The sequence below is a fragment of the Cyprinodon tularosa genome, unplaced genomic scaffold (assembly GCF_016077235.1).
Source record: "Cyprinodon tularosa strain WSP-4 unplaced genomic scaffold, ASM1607723v1 ctg197, whole genome shotgun sequence".
In the NCBI taxonomy this organism is placed as follows: domain Eukaryota; kingdom Metazoa; phylum Chordata; class Actinopteri; order Cyprinodontiformes; family Cyprinodontidae; genus Cyprinodon; species Cyprinodon tularosa.
In genome coordinates this window covers 1737398-1763476 of record NW_024038720.1, presented here as the reverse complement: position 1 = coordinate 1763476, position 26079 = coordinate 1737398, and the positions used below count along the sequence as shown (strand labels likewise).

The window sequence follows — 26079 nt, the reverse complement described above, 5'->3', positions numbered from 1 at the left end:
TCAATCTAATTGGATGGGAATCTATGTTGCATTTGACGCACCACTACAAGATGAATCGACAGATTCGGCGGTATTCAATCGCTGCAAATCATTGCAGCTTGGTGGCGGTGGCGTTAGCATAGTAGTATGGACGACGAGATGATTGAAAATGAACACAACGGAGATCTAGTCCTATTGGCAGACATCCATTTAAAATGTAGGCAACGGCATGAAAAAAGTGGTTTCTACTTTTACTTTTATACTTTAAGTAAATTTACAAGCTTGTACTTTGTTACTTTTACTTGAGTAAAGAAGTTTAATCAGTACTTCCACTTTTACCAGAGTATTTTTTAACACAAGTATCTGTACTTTTACTCAAGTACGGAAAGTGAGTACTTTTGCCATCTCTGTATATATATATATATATATATGTTTAATTTCTAGATTTTGATAATTTTTATGGTTTTTTGTGCAAACAATAACACAATGGATCATAGCTTTTCTGGTTTATCATTTGTTGATAGATGAACACTCAGGAAACCCAAGAAATAAAGTCAACTTGTGTGCCACTGACTTTGTGTTTGGTCTAAGAATAGCCTTCTCCCTGCCTGTATCCATAGCCTTCCTGTGCCTCCTCCTGGACATACTCCTCCGTCTTCTCCCAGCCGGTAGCCCAGCCTCCGTTTACCTGTGTGGTAGCACCGTATGTTTTGGCTGCACCCCCAAAAGCTCCATAACTCTGGGTGATGTCACCAGTCTCCTCCGCCAGTTCATCTTCATCGATGAACCCACATTTTTCCTCACTAGTGAGTTCGGGGTCGGCCCACGGCTGTTTTTCTCCAGATGCAAAGATCCCATAGAAGACGACGCCACCGTAGTGCACCAGCGAGGCTATCAGGAATACATACTGCCACTCCTCTCGAGTCTGTAGAAAAGAAGAGGAAATGCAATTTATGTGCATACTGAAACACCAAGTAATCAAAAAGCTCTGGTTGTCAGTAAAGTGAAGACAGTGCTTTATAATCTTTGGTAAGAACTTGGATCTGTTATCCACGTGCCAGCTATCAAGAGAAATCATAATCATAAAAATCAGTTCTATTTCTGTTACGGTTGGAATTATAGAAAAAATCTTATGTACATTGTCAGGTCAAAAGTGAGAAACACATACAAAAATAATGTTTAGTTATTTGTTTAAATTCCTCCCCCCAAAATACACTCACTGAATATAACTAACCTTCTTTATGTAAAATTGTAATGGGAATTAGCATTGTACTTCTGTTCAATCTCATAGATTTGCAGCTGAATTACTCTTATTGCATTTTATTCTATGTTATAGTAAGTGACCACAACCAACAAGGTTTTCCCTGCAAACTCTTACAGGATTCTATGCCAAAACTACAAAAAGTAAATAATTGTATGATTTTTATCAAAATCGTTACTATCAGTTCTAGCTTGTTAGCTGCTATTATTTATTTGGTTTGATGCAACCTTAGCTTGTAAGCAACCTTTTTACCTGTTTGCAGTTTACCCAGATTTAGCTCAATGGGCAGGTGAAGTTTTATTTTATCATACGATCATTTTTGTGTATGATATAAATAATTTGCAGGCTGTACAGTAACTAAGTACCTAAACTTTTATACAGCATGTAATTAATTGTTTTAAGGATCAATACTTTACTGAGTATTTTTTATTTCTATTGAGGTACATTAGATATGCAAAAATTTTACTTATACTTCTTTACTTAAAAATCTATGACATTTTTTGTCGTTACAAATTAAAACATGGCCGACATTTATCACAAGAGGATTTGTTTATGTTGAATCCGCATGTGAATAAGAGGAGAAGATCTGCACTTTGTTTATCCTGTTCAATACTCCTTAGTAGATGGAGGTGATAATGCACTATATAGTTATTTGCCCAATTTGTTCATTTCATTTTTAATTTTTTTGAGCATGCCTGTTTACAAACAGAAATTGTTGTTTCTTTTATTTCTCTAGAGGGGTAAAATAAATTCTCTTTGCGCTACATTTGATTCTAAATATTGTCCTTAAAGCCAATAAACTCAACCCCTACTGTTAGACCATTCTGTATTATTGGTAGTAAAGTGTAGTAAAATATTTTTGTTTTGTTTTATCATTTTGACACAATGCAGTTTTTCTTTCTCAAACATAGTGGACAAATTTTATCTTGTATTCTTCCAAAGGTTTTTTTTAGGCCCAGTCCCATTTGTCTCACTTGGTCTGAAGGGATCCTTTTTAAGGGTTGGAGGGCACTTCTCCCAGCTATTAAAATTATAGGGACACACTAACTTTACATCTGAACGCGCAAAACCGAGTGCTAGAGTCCAAAATGAGTGCAATTGAGAGAAATGGGACGAGGCTTTAGTTTTCTCAGGCAGACCGCTGGATTCATGTCGTTTAACACTATCCAGTGGTGTTCTAAAAATCTTATGGACTGTACTAGTTGAATACTGTTTTTTAAGGCTTTGTGGGTTTTCAACAAATTCCATCTCCATTGTCTAAGAGTAGTAAAAGGACCAATAACAACAAACAAAAAAATTGCTTTTACCTTCCCAATCATTGTTAACATTTTATTGACTTTTATTTAAGTACTTTTCTCAGCAGGGGTTTTAACTTTTACCAAAGTAATTATATGGTACTTTGTATTCACTTTTTCATTGTTATTTCTTTGTACTTTACACACCTCTGATTATTTGTTTGAAGAAAAAAAAAGGATATTGTAATTATTTGGATCTGTCATTCCTCCATTGGAATTTTTTGCTTCCAGATGTTATCTGAAGATCTTCATTATGTTCGTATCCAGTGAATAAGGATTTACCTTGTTTTTTGTCATAGCACCGACAATTAATGGGCACACCATCCCAGATAGTGTACCAACACCATTAGAGATGCCCATTAGGATACTGGCATAACGAGGAGCGATGTCCAGGTGGTTCACATTAAAACCTGTTGGTATCAAACATAGCATGAAATTAAAACACTGGTGACGCATTCATCTTCTTTTAAACTGCTATATTTATGGACCTGCAACAGAATGATACAAGTAAAGCTGAACATAAAAGCAGCACAAATGCAGACTATCTTGTTGCAGAAATAGGCATCGACTCGCAACACATCCACCTCCCTCCCCCACTCTGACGGGCTGAATGAGTAAGTCTCATCGTGAGCTGCTGCACACTGCCTGCCTTGCGTATCCCCCGAGACAGCTCACACTGAATTATTAAAGAATCTGGCAGAAAGCTTGAGAGGAAGAGGGAAGAAACTGATTTTGCACACAGACCTCTGCATCCTTTGTTCTGAACAGAGATATGAGCTATGAGATCTGTGAATGATTGGAAGATAAAAAAGATCACTATGAGCTACATGATGTCTAAAGTCTAAAGACAAAAAAGCTGAAATAAATTTGGACTTTTTCAACAAGATAAATTATGCTTAAAATAAGCATTAATTTCCATATATATATATATATATATATATATATATATATATATATATATATATATATATATATATATATATAATGAACAGAGCAGTCTGTCATAATCTTCACTTTGTACTTTACATTGATATCACAAACCTGATATTGCAAATCCACTGAAGCCCACTGCCAGCACAAGGAAGGAGATTGCCACCGGTTTGCTGTGGGAATACCCCACCACCAGCAGCAATGTGGCTTCCATGCCAAATCCTAGCAGAGAGAGAGAGACAGCAGGTCACACATGGACACACAAAGTACACAAAAAGCCCGTTGGCCACTCTCTGGTCATCACTGTGCCAATTGAATTAAGTCTGATACATCCTCTGCACTCAATTACATAGGTGACAGATATGAAATCAATGCACAGTGACCCACACACACAATGAGTCAATGTAAGAGATGAAGATTTGAACAGATAGATTTTACAAAGTTGTAAGGGTCGCCTTTTAAACTCTTCTGTCAGGCGAGAAAAAACGAACGTTACAAAAAAAGCATGGTTCAGACACCCTGTGGTGGAGCAGGGAGAGGTGTGGAAATGTTTTTTTTTTTACTCATCCTTGGCTCAGCCTTCTCACCTCCACAGTTCATTATTTTCCTGACAGTGGTTGTTGTCATAATGTTCCTGCTGCGCAGGTAGTCTGCCAGCTGACCGCCAAAGGGCACAACGATGGTCATCACCAGGTGGGGGAGAGCAGAGAGTATACCCACCTGCAGATAAGAAAAAAAACAAGCACATCATCCCCTAAATCAAAAAACTACTTAAGATACAGATAATGTCTGTTGAATTAAAACGGTGACATTTTAATAGTAGTCATTCCTGTCTTGTTATCACCTGTCTCTTGATTTAAAATTATTTCTCTTAAAGAGATGGATGAAAGGACCTGTTTGTTCCATGTAAGCATGGTGAGTTTGTCACTTCTGGTGCCTTTTGGAAATTGGTTGCTTTTTCACATTTTCTCTACTTTCTTTGTACCTGATGTGTCATTGGTTCTGCCTCACAGCTCAATGCTACAGAAAGAGGCAACAGTGTTCATAAAGAAAAAAAAACATTTGTTGGGAAATGCTAAGGTATTAAACCATACATCAAAGAAAAAATTACTAATGTCCATAAGTAAAATCGATGAAAAACAATCAGATGGCCTCTAAAATTCAGAAAATATTCAGAGTATTTAATGTGGTTAAGAATAACAAAACCCTTTGATTGGTTATGTAGAGGAAAATATACTGAGTGGGCTGGCATGGATTGTAGAATAACATTTGTTACCATCTTGCTTCAATACAGACATACTTAAAGGTTATTATGGTTAACAAAGTGGATAAAGTCTATTTGGTTTGGAAAAATGCATCTTTTACACACCTTGAAATCATGTATTTGTGCTGCCTGGTGCATTTGATTCTCTGATAAATATTTCCAGACTCTACTTAAGCTGAAGTATCAATTGTTATCTATTTAATTATTCTATATGCAGCATGACCCACCTTGCTAATCTCAAAGCCAAACACCTCCTCAAAGTATGCAGGCTGACTGATGAGCAGCAGGTAGAAGGTCCAGCTTCTGCAGAAGTTTGCCACAATGATTGCATAGACAGGCATAGAGGTGAAGAACTTCCTCCAAGGCGTCTTGAATTTCTAGAAGGGATCATAACATATTATTTACTACAGTCAGAGTAATTGCTTAATTAAATTAAATCAAACCAAACAGTACATTGTAATTCCTATATCTAAGTGGTGCCTTCCTACCTCTGAAGGGCCCATCAGCTTGGCACTTTCCCCAATGCTCTCCTCTATATAGACACGTTCCTCATCAGTGATGGTAGGATGGTCAGCAGGGCTCTCATAAGAGACAAGAATCCAGAACATGTACCAGAAAATACCAAAGCATCCTGCAAGAAGAACATTTTAAAAAACTATTTTTAATTACAGGTGAAGTACAGAAGATAATTCAAATCTTAAAAGTGACAATTTGCTGGATATGTCAACAAAAATGCCTAAGAGAATAAAACCCAGACAGGAGAGCAAACTGTATCCTGTCTGGAGAGAAAGACGGGGCTATTTATTGACAAACCAAAACAACGGGGGAGGAAATCAATACTCGGGCTGCCTGGATAAATCCGTTTGACTTTCACCGGACTCTCTAGTTGTCACACTCTAAAGCTTAGAAACCCTTCCACCATTACCAACACAAAAGATCCCATTTAAAAACCAAAAACAAAACAAAAAGTTTCCCATTCACTTACCATAGACATAAAACACTGAGGACCATCCTGTGTACTGGACAAGGATTCCAGCTAGAGGCATTGCTATCACAGCACCAGCATAGGAGCCTGAGAAAAACATCACCACATTCAAGATAAACAACGTCTTAATTACAGTCAAAACCTGCAGGTCTATGGTTCTGTAGCTTGTTTGTCAATGAAAAATTATTATTTACCACAAAATGAGAGGGTAGCCAGACGGCTCCTTTCTAGTGGTGGAGCCCACTTGCTCCAGATGCCGTGACAGGCAGGGTAAGTCACTCCCTGAACACACCAGATTGGAGGGTAACTATTAACTCACCATTAATAGTGGCAGTAAACACAGATGATGTGTGCATTCATACAAAAGCAGACATTTGAATATGAATTATAAGCTATATTTACATTCAAGGGTTCAAATTTTTTATTATTACACTAATGCAATGTCGAACATGAGTTTTTCATAAGGTTTTATTTTAGCCGAGTCCAGGGTACCCTTGCAATCAGGAAAACACTATAAATGCATAATGCTGAATGTAGTAACAGAAAAGAAAACTTTCACCCCTGTTTCTAATAAACAAGTAGCATAACAGGGATTTGGATATTACATTTTTATTGGCTGTAGCTAAAAACAATTGTGCAGGAGAATGCAGTCTCTTTTTCACTGCAGGAGAACAATCTAGATTTACAGAATGTACTACTACATGGCAATACCTTATTCCCTTTCCCCATCATGCTTTTAAATATCAGAACTATAAAAAAGGGTGTTGTTACACTTAACAACAGAAAATTCACATGACATACAAGATTATTGAGTGTCATGTGCTGACCCCTTACTGACCATAAATGCTGTTTTGCTCATGTTAGAAAGTGAACTATAATGACCCACTGAATCTTAAAAATCAAGCAGTCTTCTGTGTTTCTGGTTTTGCGCACAATAAATGCACATTCATAAAGTAATACTTTCTATTGCAAAAGAAAATAAGGTGTCATTACATTTAACAATAGAAAATGCACATGGCATGCAAGTTTATCTGTTTTTATTTCACAGTGAAAAAACCGAGCGATGTGACTTAGAGAAGCATTTCCAATTTCATATATGGGGTGGGGGGGTGGGGCTCTGCTGCTGGGTATCCAGGATACAAAGCATGACGTAAGAGATACTGAGCTTGAATGTCCTACAAAAACAAACTGTAGTGGATCCGATCAATAAAGCTCATCTCATATTTCCTCTGGCTGCATACAGTTATCCACTGCATTTGTTTTAGTTGGAATAAACCTGGATATATGCAATAAATGCAATAGAAAACATTTTAAATGTTGTTCTTTTGTGTCAAAGCATTAAAGTAGAACAATATGATATTACCTCCACCAGTCCTTGTAATATTCTGACAAAAATGACACACCCATAGTGGACACGCGCAGCAGAGGGAATGAACATGTTGAGAGTTGAGGTGAGGACAATTGCTGCACCAAATACCCTGCAGAAAAAAAAGGACATTTAGGCTCTGTGGCATCAAGTAATATTTATTTTATCTATTTAAGCTTTTTTTGCAGCCGGTATTATTTAACGGACAAATTATTTATATATAATAAATTATATATATATATATATATATATATATATATATATATATATATATATATATATATATATATATATATATATATATATATATATATATATATATATATATATATATATATATATATATATATATATATATATATATATATATAAAGCATTCTGTGCAGATGATTTGGGCTTGCTATCTTTCAGTCATCACGTGAAATCATTATATATATCCAAGAAAGTTACAGGAAAATAAAACACCATACGTTTTATGTATTTATCTTTTTTATCTTAAAGGGAGAGGGGAGAGTATAGGCAACATCTGAGCGAAGGCCTCGAAAGACAACACATTTGTCATTTCCGCCACGTTCTCAAACCTCACTCAGCAGCACGTGGGGGACAAGCCCTAATCCGGCGGAGGCCACTGTGGGGCACGCGACCAAATGATTAGATTAAATTGCACGCGTCAATCAAGCGGGTGAGCCACGCACAATCACGTTAGAAAAATATCATTTAAAGGAAGAAAGGTTTGTATGACATTTAAAACTTGCTGTCTGAGTAACACTTTGATGACGTACCTTCATAATTAATACTATATATATATATATATATATATATATATATATATATATATATATATATATATATATATATATATATATATATATATATATATATATATATATATATAATTATTATTATTATTTCTTTACAAGTATGCACTATCATAGTAAGCCTATTATTTGGTGCCTGTATCGTGAGATGTGTGTAATTATAATGACCAAGACACTGGCAGGGGAATTAAAGCATTTGGCAAGGAAAGCGGGTCTGGTATCCATGCCCTGTGAGAGCGACAGATTAGACCCGGGTCTCCTCAGGGAGCTCATTAACAGGTGGCACAAAGCCTTGACACCCGCAGGGCCGCCAGCCCGCTGCCCTACTGTCTGCTGCTTATTGGAGTCATTCTGTTTTACAGCTCTGGACTCATCATGTGCGGGTTTTATCTCGCCTGATCTGCATAGATTTAATTCTGCTGCTTTGAATAGATTTTTTTTAATTATTCAGATTTTATTTTCTCTGTTTATTACATGCACAAATAGAAGAACGAGACATTTGTTTTTAATAAGCCATGTAAAAAAATGTAAATCTTATTAATACAATTCTAAACAAATGTAAAAACTTAGTCGTGCTGTTGTTATTATCTTTATTATCATCTTCATTATTATTTATGGAAATAATCGACCTGTTTGCTGCGAGCCTCGAGGAAATGTATCCTCCTGGGATTTGCGTCACAATGTAGCCCCAGAAAAAAGATCCATGGATCATTCCAACTGTCTCCGGGTCCCAGTTAAACTTGGCTTTCTGGTGGATAAATAGATCATATTACTGAGATGACACTGCATATTTTTTTTTTTTTTTTTGGTTTATAAACAGTTATTTTAGTGAAAGCTGTCACATTGAACTGCATTGATCTGATTCAATCACAGCGGCACTACTATAGAAAAATACTATTCCCAATGAAAGAAAAGTGTGCAAAAAATATGATATTTTAGGGTTTTAATGAATATTAAACACTGGTAAAATAAAAAATAAATAAAATAAACCCAACTGGGGAATCAAATTAAAAAAAAACATTAAATAATTTGCGTTACAAAAAATGTCAGCCGGCTTTACATTACTGTATAGCAGGCTGTTTTAAACGTTTATTATCCATAATGAAGATGAGTAAATGGAGATTGTTGAATGGATTATTCTACTGATACATATAGGCAGCAACAGGCCTTATGGTAAATACACTCTCTTTTTTTGTTTTTTCGTTTTCCTTTCAAACTAAATTAAAAATATAATCTTATGGATGTTCATCAGATTTTTTCCCAACATGCGTAAAAGCGTGTCTGCGTTAGTCCCACCTCCTTGATGATAATCTTGCCGTTCTGGTGGATGGTGCTGTTATTAACCATGCTCACGATTGCCACGCCCAGGTTGCATCGGATGCCGAAGGAGATGCAGAAACCCAAGCCACTCATGATGGCGATGATGTACCGGCGCGGCAAACCGAAGCACTTGCAGTCGCATAGAGGAGGTTTCTTCTCGGCGGCCTCCCGAGGCCTCCCATCCTCAGTCAGCTCGATCACCTCGCCTGTTTTCTGTCTCCTCTCTATCACCCTGCAGACAGGTGAAGGAAACACCGCCTGCTGAGTCCTGACTCAAATACTATTCTTCATATGAGATCGGGATGCTGTTTGAAATAATCTAAACCAAAAAACAAGGTAATCTTAAAAAGGGGAACATAATCTCCAAGCATTTTTCAGGATCTTTTATTGTAAGCTATGGGCTTTGATTTGGGGGTGTTATCCAAAAAATATTTCACATAATAATGAGAATTACAATGGCAAATGTGCCTGATGAAGCCTCTGGAACAAACATGCTTTACATCAATATGTTTCACCATCCCATTGCGCCATCACACTTTATTACGTTTAGGATTAAACAAAAACCCAGAATAAATAACACAAATACATAAGAAACAACAACGTGTGTGCTCAAAATAAATAAACTCAAAGAAATAGAAACAAAAAAGAAGTTTGGCCTGTAAAATGAAAAGAGGATCAAAATGTTCTTGACTGTACCGCATTGCAGCAGCCTTTTACTTTCTCGCTCATTAGTATTCAGGGACACAGTACCAGCTCCCGACTGCAGACACTCGTCTGTGGGCTTTCCTCGAACATCCCCCCACCCCACCCCATCCTCAGCAAAATCACGTTCATTTACAAACTGATATCCCAAACATTCCGATGGCAAAAAAAAAGAAAGAAAGAAAGAAAAAAGGCGCACACACCCATTTAAAACCTGGCTACGATGAGCAGACAGTGTCACTTACAAAGAATTCATAAAATCTACTGTAAAATAAATTAGTAAAGGCATTGATCCTGATTACAATACTAATTCAGATTTATTTCACTTCAAGTGTACAATGCACCATGCGTAGGCCTATCTAAAGCTGAAACAAAAATCCAGAATGGGGATAAGTGTTCTATAAATGCCACTAATAGCCTTGAGAAATGCATTTTTCGACTATATGAAAAAAAAAAATAACGTAATAGAATAAATGCAATTTGGGGATCGTAAAAAGGGATTTCTGATTTATGTTAAGGCAAACAGAGCCATTCGAAATGATTAAACTGTCGTTAAACATGGAGAAATCAGTACGCCAATCCTTATTTGCCAATAAACTGCATGTAAAGGCCCCATCATCCAGAGGCATCCAAATCCTGCAAAGATTGCTCACACGCACGCTCGTGGGATTACATAATATTACTCTCACTTGTAGCGGTGCGACTGCAGTTTCCTGTGAATCATTAAGACATTAATTTAGCCCATACAAACACTGTAATATAAGGTTGTGAAAATCCAGCAAATTAGCATTAAGTTGCCTAATTAAACGGCGCAAGAAGAAACCAACAAATCCTACCCCTACCTGTACATCTGACCCAGGGTCTTCCCCGCAAATTCCTTGACCCCTGTCGCGGCTTTCGTCTTCATGGACTCCATGCCCAGTTTTTGTTGGCTGGCTTGTTTTCTTAGAGAAAATAATGTTAGTGCCTCAGGGTCATGTTACAGCGCAGGATGGCCGGCTACAGCGGCTAACGGCAGGAAAGCGGCACAACGAAGGTAGATGGAATCTAAACCCAGGCGATTAGGCGACTATCCAGAAGACGAGTTCTTATTTTCAGCGCAATTGTGACAAAACCCTTGTGACGAAAACACCTTTTCATAAACTGAGGTATTCAAACGAGGTGTGCGCCCTCATCCACCAGCAGGTCTCCTCCTGCCTGGAGTACAGTAGCCGCGCAAAGTGCCATCACGACCAAAGACAAATGAAAGTGAGAGCCAGAAGCGTCAGAGATTAGACTGAGTTTACGACAGAAACATGGACAAAGCGGTGTACTGCCTTAGAAAAATACCAAATAGAAAAAGTAAAATAAAAAGATAAAAAAAAAAAAAAAAAAAAAAAAAACTGGGGCGTTGGAGTAGTAAGAAATAAAAGAGGGAGGGAGTTAGTCTCTCCTGTGATGAGCGCAGGTTCATCTGACGTCGTGTTCAGCACCGAGGTCAGCGACAGCAGCTGCGTCCGACATCTGCACAGCTGTTTTAAAGGTTTTTTGTGTGTCTGTATTATATATATATATATATATATATATATATATATATATATATATATATATATATATATATATATATATATATATATATATATATATATATATATATATATATATATATATATATATATATATATATATATATATATATATATGTGTATATATATGTGTGTGTGTGTGTGTGTGTGTGTGTGTGTGTGTGTGTGTGTTATTTGTTTTCTTCTACAGAACATCTCATAGAAATCTGCAAATATCTTTCTGTTGTGTTACAACCTATTTCTAAACAACGCAGTTAATGCAGACCATGTCCGGTTTTATTGAAAAGGAAAAAAAAAAAAAAAAACAAGGACAGTAACCCTAAAAATGAAAGCTGCTGCTCTCCTGAGGGAGGGCGGTACTATGGTAACCAGATGAACAGAACCAACACCACTCCCCCACCACCCTTTTTTTTCTCCTTCAACAAGCTACTCTCTCCAGCGCTGGAATCCATCAATAATTCAAGCATCTTTGCTATTCCAATGTTTCCGGACAACCACCATTCACTGGCAAAAATGAACCACATTTTTGAGGCATCATTATCTTCTTGCTTTATTGTTCTCTTCGTCTCGTGGCATTAGCACTGCTTTGCAGCATCAGCTTTCATTTCTTTGGGTTACTATCCTTCATTTTTAATTTTATTTTGCGCGCAAAAATAATAACTATGATGATTTAGATACAAACGCAATATGAACACCGTCCAATTAGAACTAAATAAGTAAGTCAATTAATAAGTAAATAGAAAATAAATGCAGTTTTAGAAAAGCAAGTGTCATAATCAGTAGTTACAGGGAAAAGAAAAGCGAGGCTCACGCTTCTCTTCATTCGTGGGTATTGGTTGCCCCCTGGTGGCAATAAATGAATGACAGTCTTGAATATTTTTTTTTTTACTTTACCGTTTGAGATGTGCTTTGTGTTTCGATCAGTGACGTGCGGTGAGGTTCATAGCTGGTGAGGCACTGACGTCATCAGAATCAGATTTGCAAATAGATGCATAGATTGACAGCAGTTTACAGGTTATGTTTCACTTCTGCATCCTTACACATACAAACTGTAGCTCACAAAACACACATTTCCTTAAAAAACAAAACAAAATAAATGTTATTACTGTCTTACCTTTACTTATAAATGAATAGAAGTCCTCCTTATCTTCCTTCAGTTTTAAAAGTCTCTCTGTCTCAATGGAGATCACTGCCAGGGAAGAAAGCCTTCCTTGATCCGTCCTGTTCCTGCCTTATGTTTTCAGTCTCTTGAGCACCCCCTGCCATGAGGCAAGAGAACTGCCTGCCTCACCTCGAACTTGTTCTCTGCCGTTTATAATCGCTCATTACACGAAACACGTTACACAAACACAGTTGGTGACAAAAAGCTCTGTACATTATATACATAAGCCAAATTATTAGAAATAAGTTCACATATTACATTTGTTTAAACCATTTTATTGACGCCGTACAGCAACATGCTCTCTCCGCTTTGCAGCCAGCGCAGAGCCAGGGGTTGCGCAATCCAAGGTGAGGCAGAGCTCGCTGCTGCCTCACCGGCATCGCTTCCAAGCATTTGAATGGGAAAATAAGAAAATTCAGCGATTTTGAACAAATAAAAATCGAAATTGGTGAAGCTACATGAAAAATGAATATTTTTTAGTACAAACCACCGGATGAATATAACAATTTAAATTACTTTATGATTATATATTTTCTTTCTTTCCATGATGGCTGGTGAGGCACTGCCTCACCTGCCTCCCCTGACCGCACGTCACTGGTTTCGATTTAGATAAACAATCCATTACTTCACACTCCCTTATAGAGATATTTGGCTGCAGTTCTTACTTTCCCACTGAGAAAAATAGTCAGCATAAAAAGCTTCGTTATCTGCCTTTGGAACAAAACAAAAACAAACAGAAATTATTTTGTTCTTATCGAAAAACACAGTTCTTGTGAAATCTTTGGGCATATTCACAAGCTTGAAAGTGACTTTTTACTAGCCCTTATTTATAGTTCCAGAAACCCCACATTAAATACCCTTTATTTCATTTATAAGTATGTCCACAAGGCAACATGTACATATATTTTCTACATTCGGTTTACTGAAAATAAACCAAGAGTATTTAAACATGTTCATATTTCAATAATTCCACAAGTGAGAAATAGAAAGCAACTAAAGTCTCCATTGTGAGATCAGTAAAGTTCACTATATCTATTTATTTGTAATTGATGGACTCATGGACTCATCTCTTACATAAAGCTACTTCCATCTTAATTTTTTTTGTTGTTTTTTTGCAATGTTTTGGACCTTTGTTGACTTTTGTCTCCTGATTGCTTTCACTCTGCTTTACTTTAGCTATGTCTGTGAGTACTAAAAACCCCTAGTCTCTAGGTTACACCAGCAGAAAGGGTTCCTGGTAGCTTCATGTTTAAATATTTACTAATCTGTTATTGTTGTTTTTCCCTCTGCAAGTAACAACCAATTGGATGAGAATCTTTGACAGTTTTCTAAGCACAGGGTATTTCAAGGATCCATCTTTTTTTAAATAACTTTTGTAGTATTTTGACTGCCTTCGAGAATTAAATCTTATTTTTATCCTAATTCATAAAAAGAAAAGTAGCTACCCAACACATATATTTTTTAGGTATTACTTTCCTTAGGATAAAACCCTCTCTGATTGCAAAAAAACAAAAAAAAAACAAAAAAAACACATCACATGCTCAAATACTATTTATTATACCACTATGATTAAGTAAAAAAAAAAAACCAATGACCTTATTTTTTGTGCACATTTTGCATAAATCTGTTTAGGTGTTCTGATAAAACCGAGATTCAGATTTCTGTTAATAAATTCTTCTGTGTTGCGCTTTCCTGATTGAAAAACAAGCTTGTGTTGTTTATGATTTATGAATGAAATTAATCAAAAGTTTAGACATCAGCAGGTACTGGTGTGTACGTTTTTGTGTCTATCAGAAGTGTCATGCAGTTTAAAGGTTAAGAGAGTGATTGAATTCTCTTATTGAGAACATTTATTGGTTTGCAGTAACAAACAAAACACATGCTTTAAGAGATTATGTTCATATTTAATAAGTTATAGAAACTAAAAAGAAAAAAACAAAATTTACACTTTGACAATATGCAGTAAAACTGGGAAGACTGCAAGCAGTAACCAACTGCAACAAATAGCATCATACAATACATTAAACAAATGTTTCATTATAAACACATAAAACATGTAAACACATATGTTTAAGGCATTTTATTGTTTGGGAAGCCACAATGCCACATGCATAATTAAGTTTATATGATGTATCTGTGCATAGCAAGTGATAATCAGCAAGAAGTTGATTGCTTTTAAACATGAGACTAAAGAGGCTAGATGTACGCTGCCAATGTAATACCTGTTCATAACAAAAATAAAAGGCCAATGAACGATATTTGAATTATAAACACAGAGATCCAAACATTTACAATAGCATACATTTTTCTTTTTTTTAAATAATGTAAACTGCTTTGCGATCCAATGGCTTCATAAAGCACAGCTTTTTAATCTTAACTGGTTCCAGATAGATAAAAAAATATTTTTAAAGGAAATGCTGAAAAATAACACTTATATGGAAGTAAGGGTAATGTTGGATAAGGACACTGTTTTATGGCAATTTCTAGAGAAAAGAAGAATATTGAGACACCAGCAAATCAGATAAGACAATAACACAATACAAAGAACTGAATGCAGCCAAACTATATAAAAAAAATGTTTGCAATTTGTTATTGTATCTACAATACCTTGCAAATATCATAATAGTGTAACCTGGAGTAATTTAACACCAGAAGCTTAATAATGTAATGTTAAACAAAATGAATAACGTTTATATACCAGGTAGATTACTAAAAGGTTTTTCTAAGCAAATCTTTTAACTCTTCAATTCCACAGAAACAATGAGATTTACAGTGTGCATACATTTATTTACATAGAAATAAAAATATTTTACCTAAACTCGAAGAACTGATATTCGTGTAGATCTGCAAACATTTCGAAAGGTTTCTTTTGGCAGTTGTTTGTGGTCCCTATAGAAGCTGATAACAAACGTGAAAGTTAGATTGCAAGCCTGCAGCTCCTAATCAGAGAAATAAATCACTTCTGATTGTTGGTATCGCCACAGTGAGGTACTTGGTTTTTTCAATGCACTGTTTAGATTTACCTAAATACAAATACCATAACAATCAAACTCTTATAGCTCTATTTAGATCAGAGCTACTGACAAATATGTAGCTACCAGTATGAAAGGAAAAAGAGTGGATAAGTACTCAGTGTTTACTACATTTATATTTAAATGTCCGATCCCATTTCATTCAAAAAAGAGTTTTCTTCTTTAATAAATAAATCCTTTATGTTACATTGCAGAAAATGCGTAAAAATAGGGACATCATAACCACATCCTTAAAAGTGTTTACACTATACATAGAACTTTTACTAGCCCATATTGGGTTTACTTTCACATAAACGTGGAAAGCTTTAAGGCTTTAAGAGGATATTTCATAGAAAAGAAGAAAGGTAAGGTACAGGATCCTTTTCTTTGTTTATGATTTCTATTCAGACCACCTCCAAATATTTCTGATCATTTCATAAAGATGTTACATAAAAGCAAAATAAAACAATATCCACATTATCGCAGCACTCAAAGTTATCAAGGCTCATCTGTATTGAAAGAAAACTGACTTTTATGCTTCTGAGGGAATTATTATTATTTCAGATTGTTTGATTCAGGTTACGAACTCTCAGAAACCACTTCATGTTCGTCCAGTGTGAGGGATGTTCCCGAATGAGGCAGCTGGCACCCAGCTGTAGCTTTCTGCACTTCATAGTTGTAGAGGTAATTGTGGACCAGATAACGTTCCCTTTTGATTCTTGCCTTCACATCTGACGGGACGTCCGGTATAAGCCAAGCGACAAAGAACTTCACCACAAAGACCACATGCTGTAGAGGAAAACATAATATATGGTAAACATTTACTTATTGCTCATATAATAGTTTATAGTGTTACATTTTAGGACAGAGCTGTGTTGTCTTACCTCCATGATAATAATAAAGGCCATTTTGGCTGCCAAGATATGCCAAAACTGCATGGTGTGGTTGTATTGCTTCTCATGGCCTGGAGGGTAACGATAGTCTCGATATCTAAAAATTAGACCAATCAGAGTGGCATCACACATCTATTAATATCTACTCTTAGAAAATAAAAAGGTTTAAGTGCTGCCCTATCCTGCATCGTCCAATACAGTGCCTTCCAACGTATTCCTTGGACCTTGAGTTTCAAAATTTTTTAACAGAAAGGTCCAATCTAAGCTGTTGAACTGTAACTCTGGCTTAGGGTTTAAAGTCACTGTCCTCAGGAAAAGGAAGCTTTATCTCAGTTTTAATTAAGGTGGTCCTCACGGTCCTCTTCCCTGTTTTTCTGATTAAAGCACTTACTGACAGGCATATCAGACATTTTTAACAATGTCAGGGTAAGATGACAAAAGGTGACGAAAAAGGTGACTGAAAGTTGTTCTTTGAGTTTTTCAAAACATTTCATAACGCAGCTTTAAAGATCCTCACAGCTTTCACCCTAACCTATCCGCAGTTTTGTTTTCTTGGTCTGCAAGGGGCTGTTTGTTGTCTAATGCTCTCTAACAATCCTCCAAGGCCAGTATGAGACAACTAGACTTATACTGATTTTAAAATACATTTAAGTAGGCTTGGTTTTCTAATAATGTGACTTCTAAGGTCAACAGATTGAACAGGGCTAGTGGAATCAATATCAGACAGCATGATTTTAAGATAATTATTCCTAAAGAAATATGGAAACCATTAATAGTTTTCATTTTTTCTTCCCTAGTAATGGTCATTCACATAAAATCCTTTTGAAATAAATCAAAACTTATGATGGTAAGTTAAAGGTATAGTGGAGGATGTTCTTTTTCCACTTGGATCATCAAAATAAGTGGTCCTCCTAATTGTCAATCATTCTGGTGATATGTTATCGTAAGGCCGTACTATGTGCTCATCAACATTTTCACTTACTGGTGATGAGTCTGACATTCTGGAAAAATTGCACATCTTCCTTTGGTGTGCATGAGGAGAAATGGGCTCCTGCATGCGCTCATATGCGTTTAATAACCGTTCCCTCTCGGGAGCGGGTACAGGTTGTGCATGTGCATTTTTTTTATTCACCACTATACCTTTAAGCAAAACAAATGTTCAACAGGTAAAATGAGATTTTAAAGCATTGTTTTCTTGTCATAAGTTTCAAAATAATTAAATGAAAAGTTTTTTGCAGATTCCAGCAAGGGAATATATTATATATATAATATATAATTCTGTGTAATAATTCAGGCTTCAGCTCATTATGTCTTATTTTTAAAATTCCATAAAAATTATTAAGCTCTCTAATGCGCCCAAAAATAGGTAATCTTACAAATTCATCAATATGAAATCACAAAGCAGCAGGTGAACTGAGTTTAGTTTTTAGAACTGCAGTTTTCTATAAAATGTATCAAGGTAATTTTCACCTCCCCAGATTGCACAATTATCCAAACATCTGTGAAATATGATCTATATATATGACAATATAGAAAATTCGAAATTCAGTTTTTAGCCAAAGTAGATGTTGCCGCCTGAAAAGTACAAAAAACACTTAATAAAACCTTTAGAGAGCTATTACCTGCATGTGGTGGTGGAGTTATCATGCCGGTAGTCCTCAGGCATGTTATCTGGGTGCATCTGTGAAATGTTGTACACTGACAGGCTGTTGTTGATATAGCCGCTCATACTGGAGTCTTTACTGTAGGCATACAGGTATACCATACGTGGGATCATGTCTGAAGTAAACGCCATGATAAAAGCCTGGAAAAAAACAAACCCAAATCAGTTGTTCTGAATGGGAGATGTTTCAAGCTGGTACAAGCAGTGTAGAAAAATTTAGAACCATGACAAACTTACATTGGTGACAACAGACAAAATGGCCACCGAATTGAGGATCTCCTGCCATGCTCCGATGTTTCGGGCCTTGGATGCCACCGGTCGCCTGAACTGGGTGGTAAACTTCCAGGCGTCAACTCTAATTTCCAGGATGTTGTTAAACAGGGCAAGGAGGGGGGCCAAGGGGAAGGAGGCCACAAACAAAGTGATGAATCCAAACTGGATCACTGTAAAGACATCAACGGAGGGACAAACAATGTTGTGCGAGTTAATAATTAAAAAGCTAAACTCCAAGTTGAGTTCACACTGATGAAAATGAACTAGCTCACTTTCATAGTTCACAAATCTAATAATGAACTTGTTCACGTTTATTTGGTAAATTAAGCCACAATCCCACAGAATAGAAGCTCATATTTCACCCTTTAAATGTGTGGTCATAATACCGGTATATGGAAAGAAATGGAGAATTCTGGATGCATTCAATGTATACTGTATGTGCAGTGAAGCCTTTATTTAGCCAAATCACAAAGAACTTCAGAAACATACAGGTACATTCAGGTTCTGCTTAAAAGTTCTGCATCAAAAATTATTTCCTCATGAACGTTCCTCATTCAGTAGCTGATATTTCCAAAGATAGCTTGGATGCTTTAACTCGATGAGTTGCTTTAAATTTGGAGTGGCCGTAGCTGACGTACGGATTTGTTTTTTTTTAAGTTCCGCTGGGCACAGTTTGCACAAAAACATTGTCCGACTCTTCCTCTGATAGTTTATAAAACTTTGCTAAGTGCTCTGCAAAACTGGCATCAGAAATACCGTAGTACATGAGTACATAGTACATGAGTCTTAATCGTAGTAGTACTACAGTAGCAGTTGACATGCTGGTCTGTCATGCTGTTTGCCGGGATATGTGCCGTAAAACCTGATGTTATCAAATTAAATGTGTCGTTATCAATTGAATGCAAACATGAGGCTTATGTGTCGCTTATTAAGTTGTTCCCTACATGCATGCGTGGGTTCTCTTCCGGGTACTCTGGCTTTCTCCCATAGTCCAAAAATATGACTGTTAGGTTGATCGGTATCTCTAAATTATCTGTAGGTGTGTGTGTGTTTGCGAGGCTATGTGTCTGTGTTTCCCTGCAACAAACTGGCAACCTGTCCTGGGTGTACCCTGCCTTTTACCCTGCCCAGAGATAGGCAACGGGCCCACCACGACCCTGACAGAATAAGCGAGAGAATATGGATGGAATAAAAAGTCAGGAAAAAAATAGCTCCTTCAAATGTAATCGGATTTGTATCTCACCCATCTCAAGGTACTCATAAAAAAGGCCGATCTGGCTAAAGTTCAGCAGAACATAGTCCTGCTCCCAGCGGCTAATATGGTTTTCATGGTTGTGTCTTCCCCTTCTGCTGCTCCACCAGTTGCGCATCAACCTGTCAACAAGCCGTCATCAGTGAAAGCAGAAGTTTTATTTTTGTGCCTAAATATCTAAATTAATGATTATTAACAATAATCATGCCAAATGCTGAATTTATCAAAAGGGCCAACTTATTACATTAATTATAAAAATTAAAATCAGAAAATGAACAAAGCTGAAGGTCTGTCAGATTTGATGGACTTACGGCAGCAGAGCCTCCTGTATGTTTCCCCACAACTGTTTCCCAGCCATGACGATCACCAGCTGAGTGGTCAGCTCTATCAGGCAGCCACCAGGATCACACTAGAGGGAGGAGAATCGTTAATCTATATCAAACTTAAGTGTTCTACAGCAGATCTTCGGAAAAAAAACTCAGAAAACTCACCTCTTCATTCCTTAGTTTGGTCATATTTCCAAACATGTAGGAATACTTCCCTGGATAACCAACAAATTTCCCTTTAAAAAAGGCCACATAGAAGCAGGATGAGTAGTAGTTAACAAACTGGAACAGAAACATCTTGATAGTCAACCGGTTCTCATATTCCAGGTGAGTTTTGGGGATTTCTGCGGAGAAGCAAATGACACATGAAGCTAAAAAAGGTCTCCCATGTTGGAATTTGCCTTCAATCTGTGTTATCTCTTTACCCATATCAGTGATCCAGATGGCAACTCTTTCGTAAAAGAAGTTCAGGATCATGATGATGGCAAAATTAATGCAGGAAGCAGTGACAGATGTGGCAAGCTGTGGGTTGATAAATCTCCCAACCAATTGGATCTTTCTCAATGGATCCTTAATGATGCTTGCGAAGGCTGCATATACAGCCAGCCTGTACGCTATCACCCCAATGATACAGGCCACGATCAAAGATATCTGCACAGAGCAAACAAGCATCATGTAAAATAGATGACTGTAGGTGACAACAAAGACAACAATGTGAATTTATTTTTAGTTACCCAGAGTATGACAGTGGCTCCTGAGAAGCAGAAACGTGCACACTTGCTTGTGACGGGAAGATATGGCTCCATTTCCTAAAAGTATACATTTAGTTTACTTCTTATTACGCATTTTTATTTGAAAATGCATCTAAAAATGTCTACAAATTTGATTTGATTTTAAATCACACGGAATTTGTGGCGTTTATTAGAAACCTGAACATTATCCCTTTTTTTCACCTGACAGTGACAAGCATAAAAAAGTAGATATGCACTATACATTTACCACAACCACTCAAATTTGTCCTACAAATAATAAAGTTAATTTCTGCATATTAATGCGCCCTGTGATTGACTTGCGACCTGTCCAGGTTGTACCCCGCCTCTCGCCCAGAGACAGCAGGAGATAGGCACCAGCACCCCTCGTGACCCCAGTATGGATAACCGTGTTGGAAAATGGATGGATGCATATTAATGCTATTTCTACAGTATCTCAGCAAAAAAGCTGATCAAATTTAAATATAGTACTACATAAAGCTGTCTGTCTCAAGTTATAATTTTTGGGCTTTTCGTCATGAGTTAAAGTTGAAGTGGAAGATTTTTGTGAATTTTTGAAAAGACCCGTTCACTCCACTTGGATAGTTGTACTTTCTGGGGAGGTGAAAATTATCTTGGTAAGTTTTATAAAACTGGGGTTTTAAAAACAAAATTCATTGATAATGATGAAAAGTTGTAAGGTTGTTATTTTTTATTTTTTTTAGGGGGGGTTAAAGAGCTTAAAACTTTTTTATGGGATTTCAAGAATAGGACACAAAAGAAATAGTGACCTGATGCCTGAATTGTTGCAGATAATGGTTTCCTTTGCTGATCTCTGCACAAACATTTCATTATTTTATGACCTATGATAAAAGAACAATTTTTTAAAGATGTTCTTTTACCTGTTTAACATTTTTTTCTTAAAGGTATAGAGGGGGATTTTCGCCAAAGTTTGGAAAGACCCGCCCTCTCCTTCTAAAATTAAAAATAATTCACATGCATAACCCTGTACCCGCTGCCGAGAGGGAACGCCTATTAAACGTGTGAGAGTATCCATTTCTCCTCATGCATGCTCTCTTTAGAACTTGCTGTTTGCATTGCAATTTTTCCACTATGTCAGAGTCATCACCGGTAAGTGAAAATGGGGATGAGCACGTAGGACGGCCTTACGTAAACATATCACCAGAATGATTGACAAATAGGAAAACCACTTAATTAAGATGATCCTCGGAAAAAAAACAAAAAAACATCCACCACTACCAATAACGACCATTTTGCCAACCTCACACATGTTTAATTTCAAAAGGTGATCCAAACCACCATCTAATGAGAGAAATATTGATATTCAATCTCCTCCATAGTCAGAGCTATTATTGACTCATGTCTAAATGGTGTTTAATGCATGCTAAACTGGGTTTTTTTTATTCCCGTCAATCTCTGCAAAATCAATAACAAAGTATTATTACTAACACACATATCAAAAAAATCATCTGTATATCTTTTTCTATATTTAGGTTATTTTTCAGATGTATTCTTATTAAAGATACTGACTTATCTTTGTTATTGCATTTATGTTCACAAAATGTAGATGTGTGATCATTTGTAGTGCTTGAAATCAGAGAATCAAACACCTGTGTGATCTTGTTTTTTCTCCTCTTTGTGCATTTGATTTCAAACTCTGGGCGAATTTGAAGCTGCTGCTGTTCCTCCTCGAAATCCACCAGATCCCATTCATACTCGAGTCGAGCCTGACGCCGCTTCCAGAACTCCAAGAACAGAGTTACTGCCCAAATGATATTAAAATACAGACACATTGAAATGAACAAAACATTTTATAATGGTTTAATTTAAAAGCTACAAATATGTTTATCAGTCTTTATTATTTACATTCATTGGAAATTATCTATTTTTTTACAATGCTCTGTAAAAAAAAGTCATGTTTGTGTAGAATTTCAACTGATATGAAGTAGTTGGAATGTGTCCTACTGCTAAAAACATTTTTAAAAAAACCTCTGTAATGGTATGTTTTTATCCTGGATTTATTTGGTTAAAGGATAATCCTTCACTGGGTAGAGTTTCAAACTGTAAAACAATTGGGGTGGTTTACTGGATCAGTGGAAACTCACCCCAAATCCCCATAAATATGGCAAAGAATATTGTTCCCTCGTTGTCAAAGAGATGGGATTGCTGAAAGACAGAATGAGGAAAAAGATCCACAGAGAGGCAGAGATGTTAGGCACATATACTCAAAACATATTGGCCACTCAGCATTATACTGGTGTTTTAATTGTGGTGTAATCTATTCTGATTAATCTAATCCTGTTTTAAATTAATACATTTGATAAGATGTTGATGAATAAAAAAGGAATATCATGAAAAATATGTTTACTTTAATTGGAAATAATCTGAAGACAACATACAGCATATATAAACTGAAGTCATATAATCTCAATGCTTGAATATTAAATAGAAAAATGCAATCGGATTACCCAGGATGAGAGACAGGTGGTGTTGAGCTTCCAAAAAGGACACTTTTTGTCACAGAGGGGGCACATCAATATACTGCCACCGATTTCTGGATCACAGATTTCTGCACTGAACATGAAAAGATAAAACAGTTTCCTCTCATATATATGACTAAACAGACTAAACAGATTCATTTGGAATTTGCATTCCTACTATGTTCTGTGAAATTTCCCCCTGGTTAATGAACCATTCATAAGCATTTACTGTAAAATGTTGTCTAACATGAAACAACACAACTGACCCACACTGAGTAATGACATTAATGTTATAAAATATCAGTGATTTTCAAAAGGAGCTGTGCTAAATATCGGATTTTATAACTTGGTCTAAATGTTGGGTCCAGACTATGAGAAAACAAAGGAATTTAAAGGAAGATAATTTTAAGTACAATTCTACTGTGAATATTTTTCACATGCCAGTTTGTACTGACATTATTACATTACTGTATTAAATAAAGCCTTCAAATATCATGAAATGATTGCCTGAAATAACTGATTTCAATACTAAGCCAAATAATAAAGAATGATTGATTTCTGTTGAACCTAAAGTCTTCTGGACAGTGAAACAAAAATTTCCTAATTTAAGTTAATATAAGTAAAGATGCAATAAAACATATGAAAGGGTTTTGTAAAGAAATTAATGTGAAGAACAAAGTTTGACTAAAATGTTTTTGACATCTCCAGGGTTCCTACAGCATAAGGCAAGTTAAATTCAAGACTTTTTAAGACTTTTTAATGCCACTAGAAATAAAAATTTAAGACCAAATTCACAAGAAACACAAGAAAAATCTGCTTGCGACAACTTAACCCAAAAGGTTTATTATAACATAAACCACTGCATTAATGTTTCAAATTTTGAAAAGCTTCAGATATATTTTAACAATTTAACTGAATTCACAAACTTTGTTTTAGCAGGGAACAAAACAAATCAGTTTTAAAGCCACAACATAACCAGTGCTAAGTCTTTTTTGCAGCTATTTTTCTTTGTATCGTTTTCTTAGTATGTTTGATTTGGTGATAAGTGGAGGCGTTGCAGAGACAAGGGTGGAACAAACATGAGGAATGTGTTTCGCGCTTCGCATGTGACTCCACTGCCTTACTTTCCATTACTCCGAGCTTGAATCGATTCTTGCACAAAGTACACTATGCCTCATGTATGTTCCCTGGTACTGGTTTTAGCCATGGAGAAAACTCTTGGCTGGATAGCCAATTTTCGTTACATTTGCACTGCCTTAGTTTTATTTTGAAGAATTCAATGTCTTTTAAGACTTTTTAAGGACCCGCGGGAACCCTGATCTCAACAATAAAAAAATATTTTAGCAAATAAAATAAAAAAAAATCTAAATAAAATAATATAAAAAAAACCTAAAACTAAAAAAACTCATATTCATAAAATCAAAATCTCATATTAAATAATTTTATTTAAAATATTTACATAATAAAAGATAAATGCACGCACAATAGTTAGATATACAGGTGCGAAGAGGTTTGTTTGCAGACACAAAATGGATTAAAAAAAGGGATAAAATGGTAACACGGTGAGTCAAATTACTGACTGGCAAAAGATTGAATTTAAAGTGAAGCGGCTGAGGTAAACTAATTTAAAATGTGTTCTGTTTGTTCTTCCTACGTAGTAATAACCTTGATTTGTTGTCGTCATAGCTGAGCAATCCATAGGTGAAACATATAACACCCATGACAGCTGCAAAGAACAGCATCTCAGTGTAGAACCCAAGCCAAGCAAAGTAGATCCCAATTTTTTCTCCATAATACTTCCTGCAGGAAACAAACAAGCAAACATATAGATAACGGCTAGGTTATATGCACAACTATACTAGTGAGAAATTAAACAAACTGCTGCCTGTTTACTTGATGAGGTTCAGAGGCTGCTCTTTGTAAAAGCAGAGAAACCTCGCCCAGTGCTTGTACAGGTTGAAGCGCTCACTCTCACACTCTGCATCTCTTGCTGCTTTCCAGTATCGACACTGCAAACAGATGCACATTAAAACTTAATTTTAAAACTCTTCCATTTTTTTCAGATTTTCTTATTGTCATTCCACTGTCACAAGTACAGAGCAACGAAATTAACTCTCAGCATTTAACCCATCCCGTTGGGGAGAAGTGGGCTTTCATTGTGTGGCTCCTGGGGATTAAGGGTCTTGCTCACAGACCCAGAGTAGATGTCTTTGGGAGTGGGGCTCAAACTCAGAACCTGTGGGTTCCAAACACAATACCTTACCACTAGGCCACCACTCCCCATTTTAGTAATGGTACAAACATTCACTACATTCAGATGCCTGATATTTTTTAGATAAAAATTATTAATTTCTTTGCTTTAGATCAAACAGAGGCACATGAAGACAGGGGTGGAAAAAGTGCAATACGAGTACTTTTCTTAAAACATTCAAAACCTCTCAGTGTCTGCTTCAAAGCTGAAGAGATGTTTTATTTTCAACTTCCAAGTTTATCTACATCTATCAAAATCAACTAAACATACATTTATTTGAAGCCTAATTAAACAATTGTTTGCATTTTCTTAATAATAATAATAATATATATGAACAACTTTTTAATAATTCTCAATAGTCTAATTTTTTACATTGGAAAGAAACATCATTAAACAGGAATTTGTAAATTTTCAGAGCCCCTGTATACTTGCTGTTGATTACAATGTTAGCAATAAAATCCAAAGTCAAATACCTTGTTTATGCACAAAAAATGGCTCTTATATTAGTTTCTG

The 26079-nt window shown here is 36.1% G+C and overlaps 2 protein-coding genes across 3 annotated transcripts in view; both read right to left on the bottom strand.

Annotated features, from left to right (window-relative positions):
• Positions 1 to 411: 411 nt before the first annotated feature.
• slc17a6b (solute carrier family 17 member 6b) lies at positions 412 to 11299 on the bottom strand. Its single transcript, XM_038283909.1, has 12 exons — positions 10763 to 11299; positions 9195 to 9450; positions 8528 to 8646; positions 7078 to 7192; positions 5909 to 5996; positions 5715 to 5801; positions 5218 to 5360; positions 4957 to 5106; positions 4053 to 4185; positions 3577 to 3687; positions 2818 to 2945; positions 412 to 904 (listed from the first exon to the last, which is right to left on the bottom strand). The coding sequence occupies exons 1-12, from the start codon at positions 10834 to 10836 to the stop codon at positions 566 to 568; spliced, it is 1743 nt and encodes a 580-aa protein (XP_038139837.1). The 5' UTR covers positions 10837 to 11299; the 3' UTR covers positions 412 to 565.
• A 3231-nt stretch (positions 11300 to 14530) lies between these two features.
• LOC119782773 (anoctamin-5-like) overlaps positions 14531 to 26079 on the bottom strand; it is a 35733-nt gene continuing 24184 nt past the window's right edge. For both annotated transcript variants that reach the window (XM_038283907.1, XM_038283908.1), the window contains 14 exons: positions 25209 to 25324; positions 24981 to 25115; positions 23304 to 23409; positions 22941 to 23001; positions 22446 to 22597; positions 20800 to 20874; positions 20491 to 20716; positions 20231 to 20409; positions 20051 to 20148; positions 19731 to 19861; positions 18452 to 18657; positions 18174 to 18355; positions 16543 to 16648; positions 14531 to 16447 (listed from right to left, as the gene is read on the bottom strand). In XM_038283907.1, the coding sequence (XP_038139835.1) occupies positions 16238 to 16447; positions 16543 to 16648; positions 18174 to 18355; positions 18452 to 18657; positions 19731 to 19861; positions 20051 to 20148; positions 20231 to 20409; positions 20491 to 20716; positions 20800 to 20874; positions 22446 to 22597; positions 22941 to 23001; positions 23304 to 23409; positions 24981 to 25115; positions 25209 to 25324 (1983 nt within the window). In that variant the 3' untranslated portion in view covers positions 14531 to 16237. The remainder of the gene's footprint in view (positions 16448 to 16542; positions 16649 to 18173; positions 18356 to 18451; positions 18658 to 19730; positions 19862 to 20050; positions 20149 to 20230; positions 20410 to 20490; positions 20717 to 20799; positions 20875 to 22445; positions 22598 to 22940; positions 23002 to 23303; positions 23410 to 24980; positions 25116 to 25208; positions 25325 to 26079) is intronic.

Bases quoted from the DNA above. Each gene is read 5' to 3' on its own strand.
- slc17a6b (XM_038283909.1), bottom strand. From the start codon at position 10,836: ATGGAGTCCATGAAGACGAAAGCCGCGACAGGGGTCAAGGAATTTGCG. The intron at 5,802-5,908 runs GTAAATAATAAT...TGTTTTTCTCAG, and splicing joins GGCTACCCTCTCATTTTGTG to GCTCCTATGCTGGTGCTGTG. The intron at 2,946-3,576 runs GTTTGTGATATC...TGATACCAACAG, and splicing joins CAGTGGATTTGCAATATCAG to GTTTTAATGTGAACCACCTG.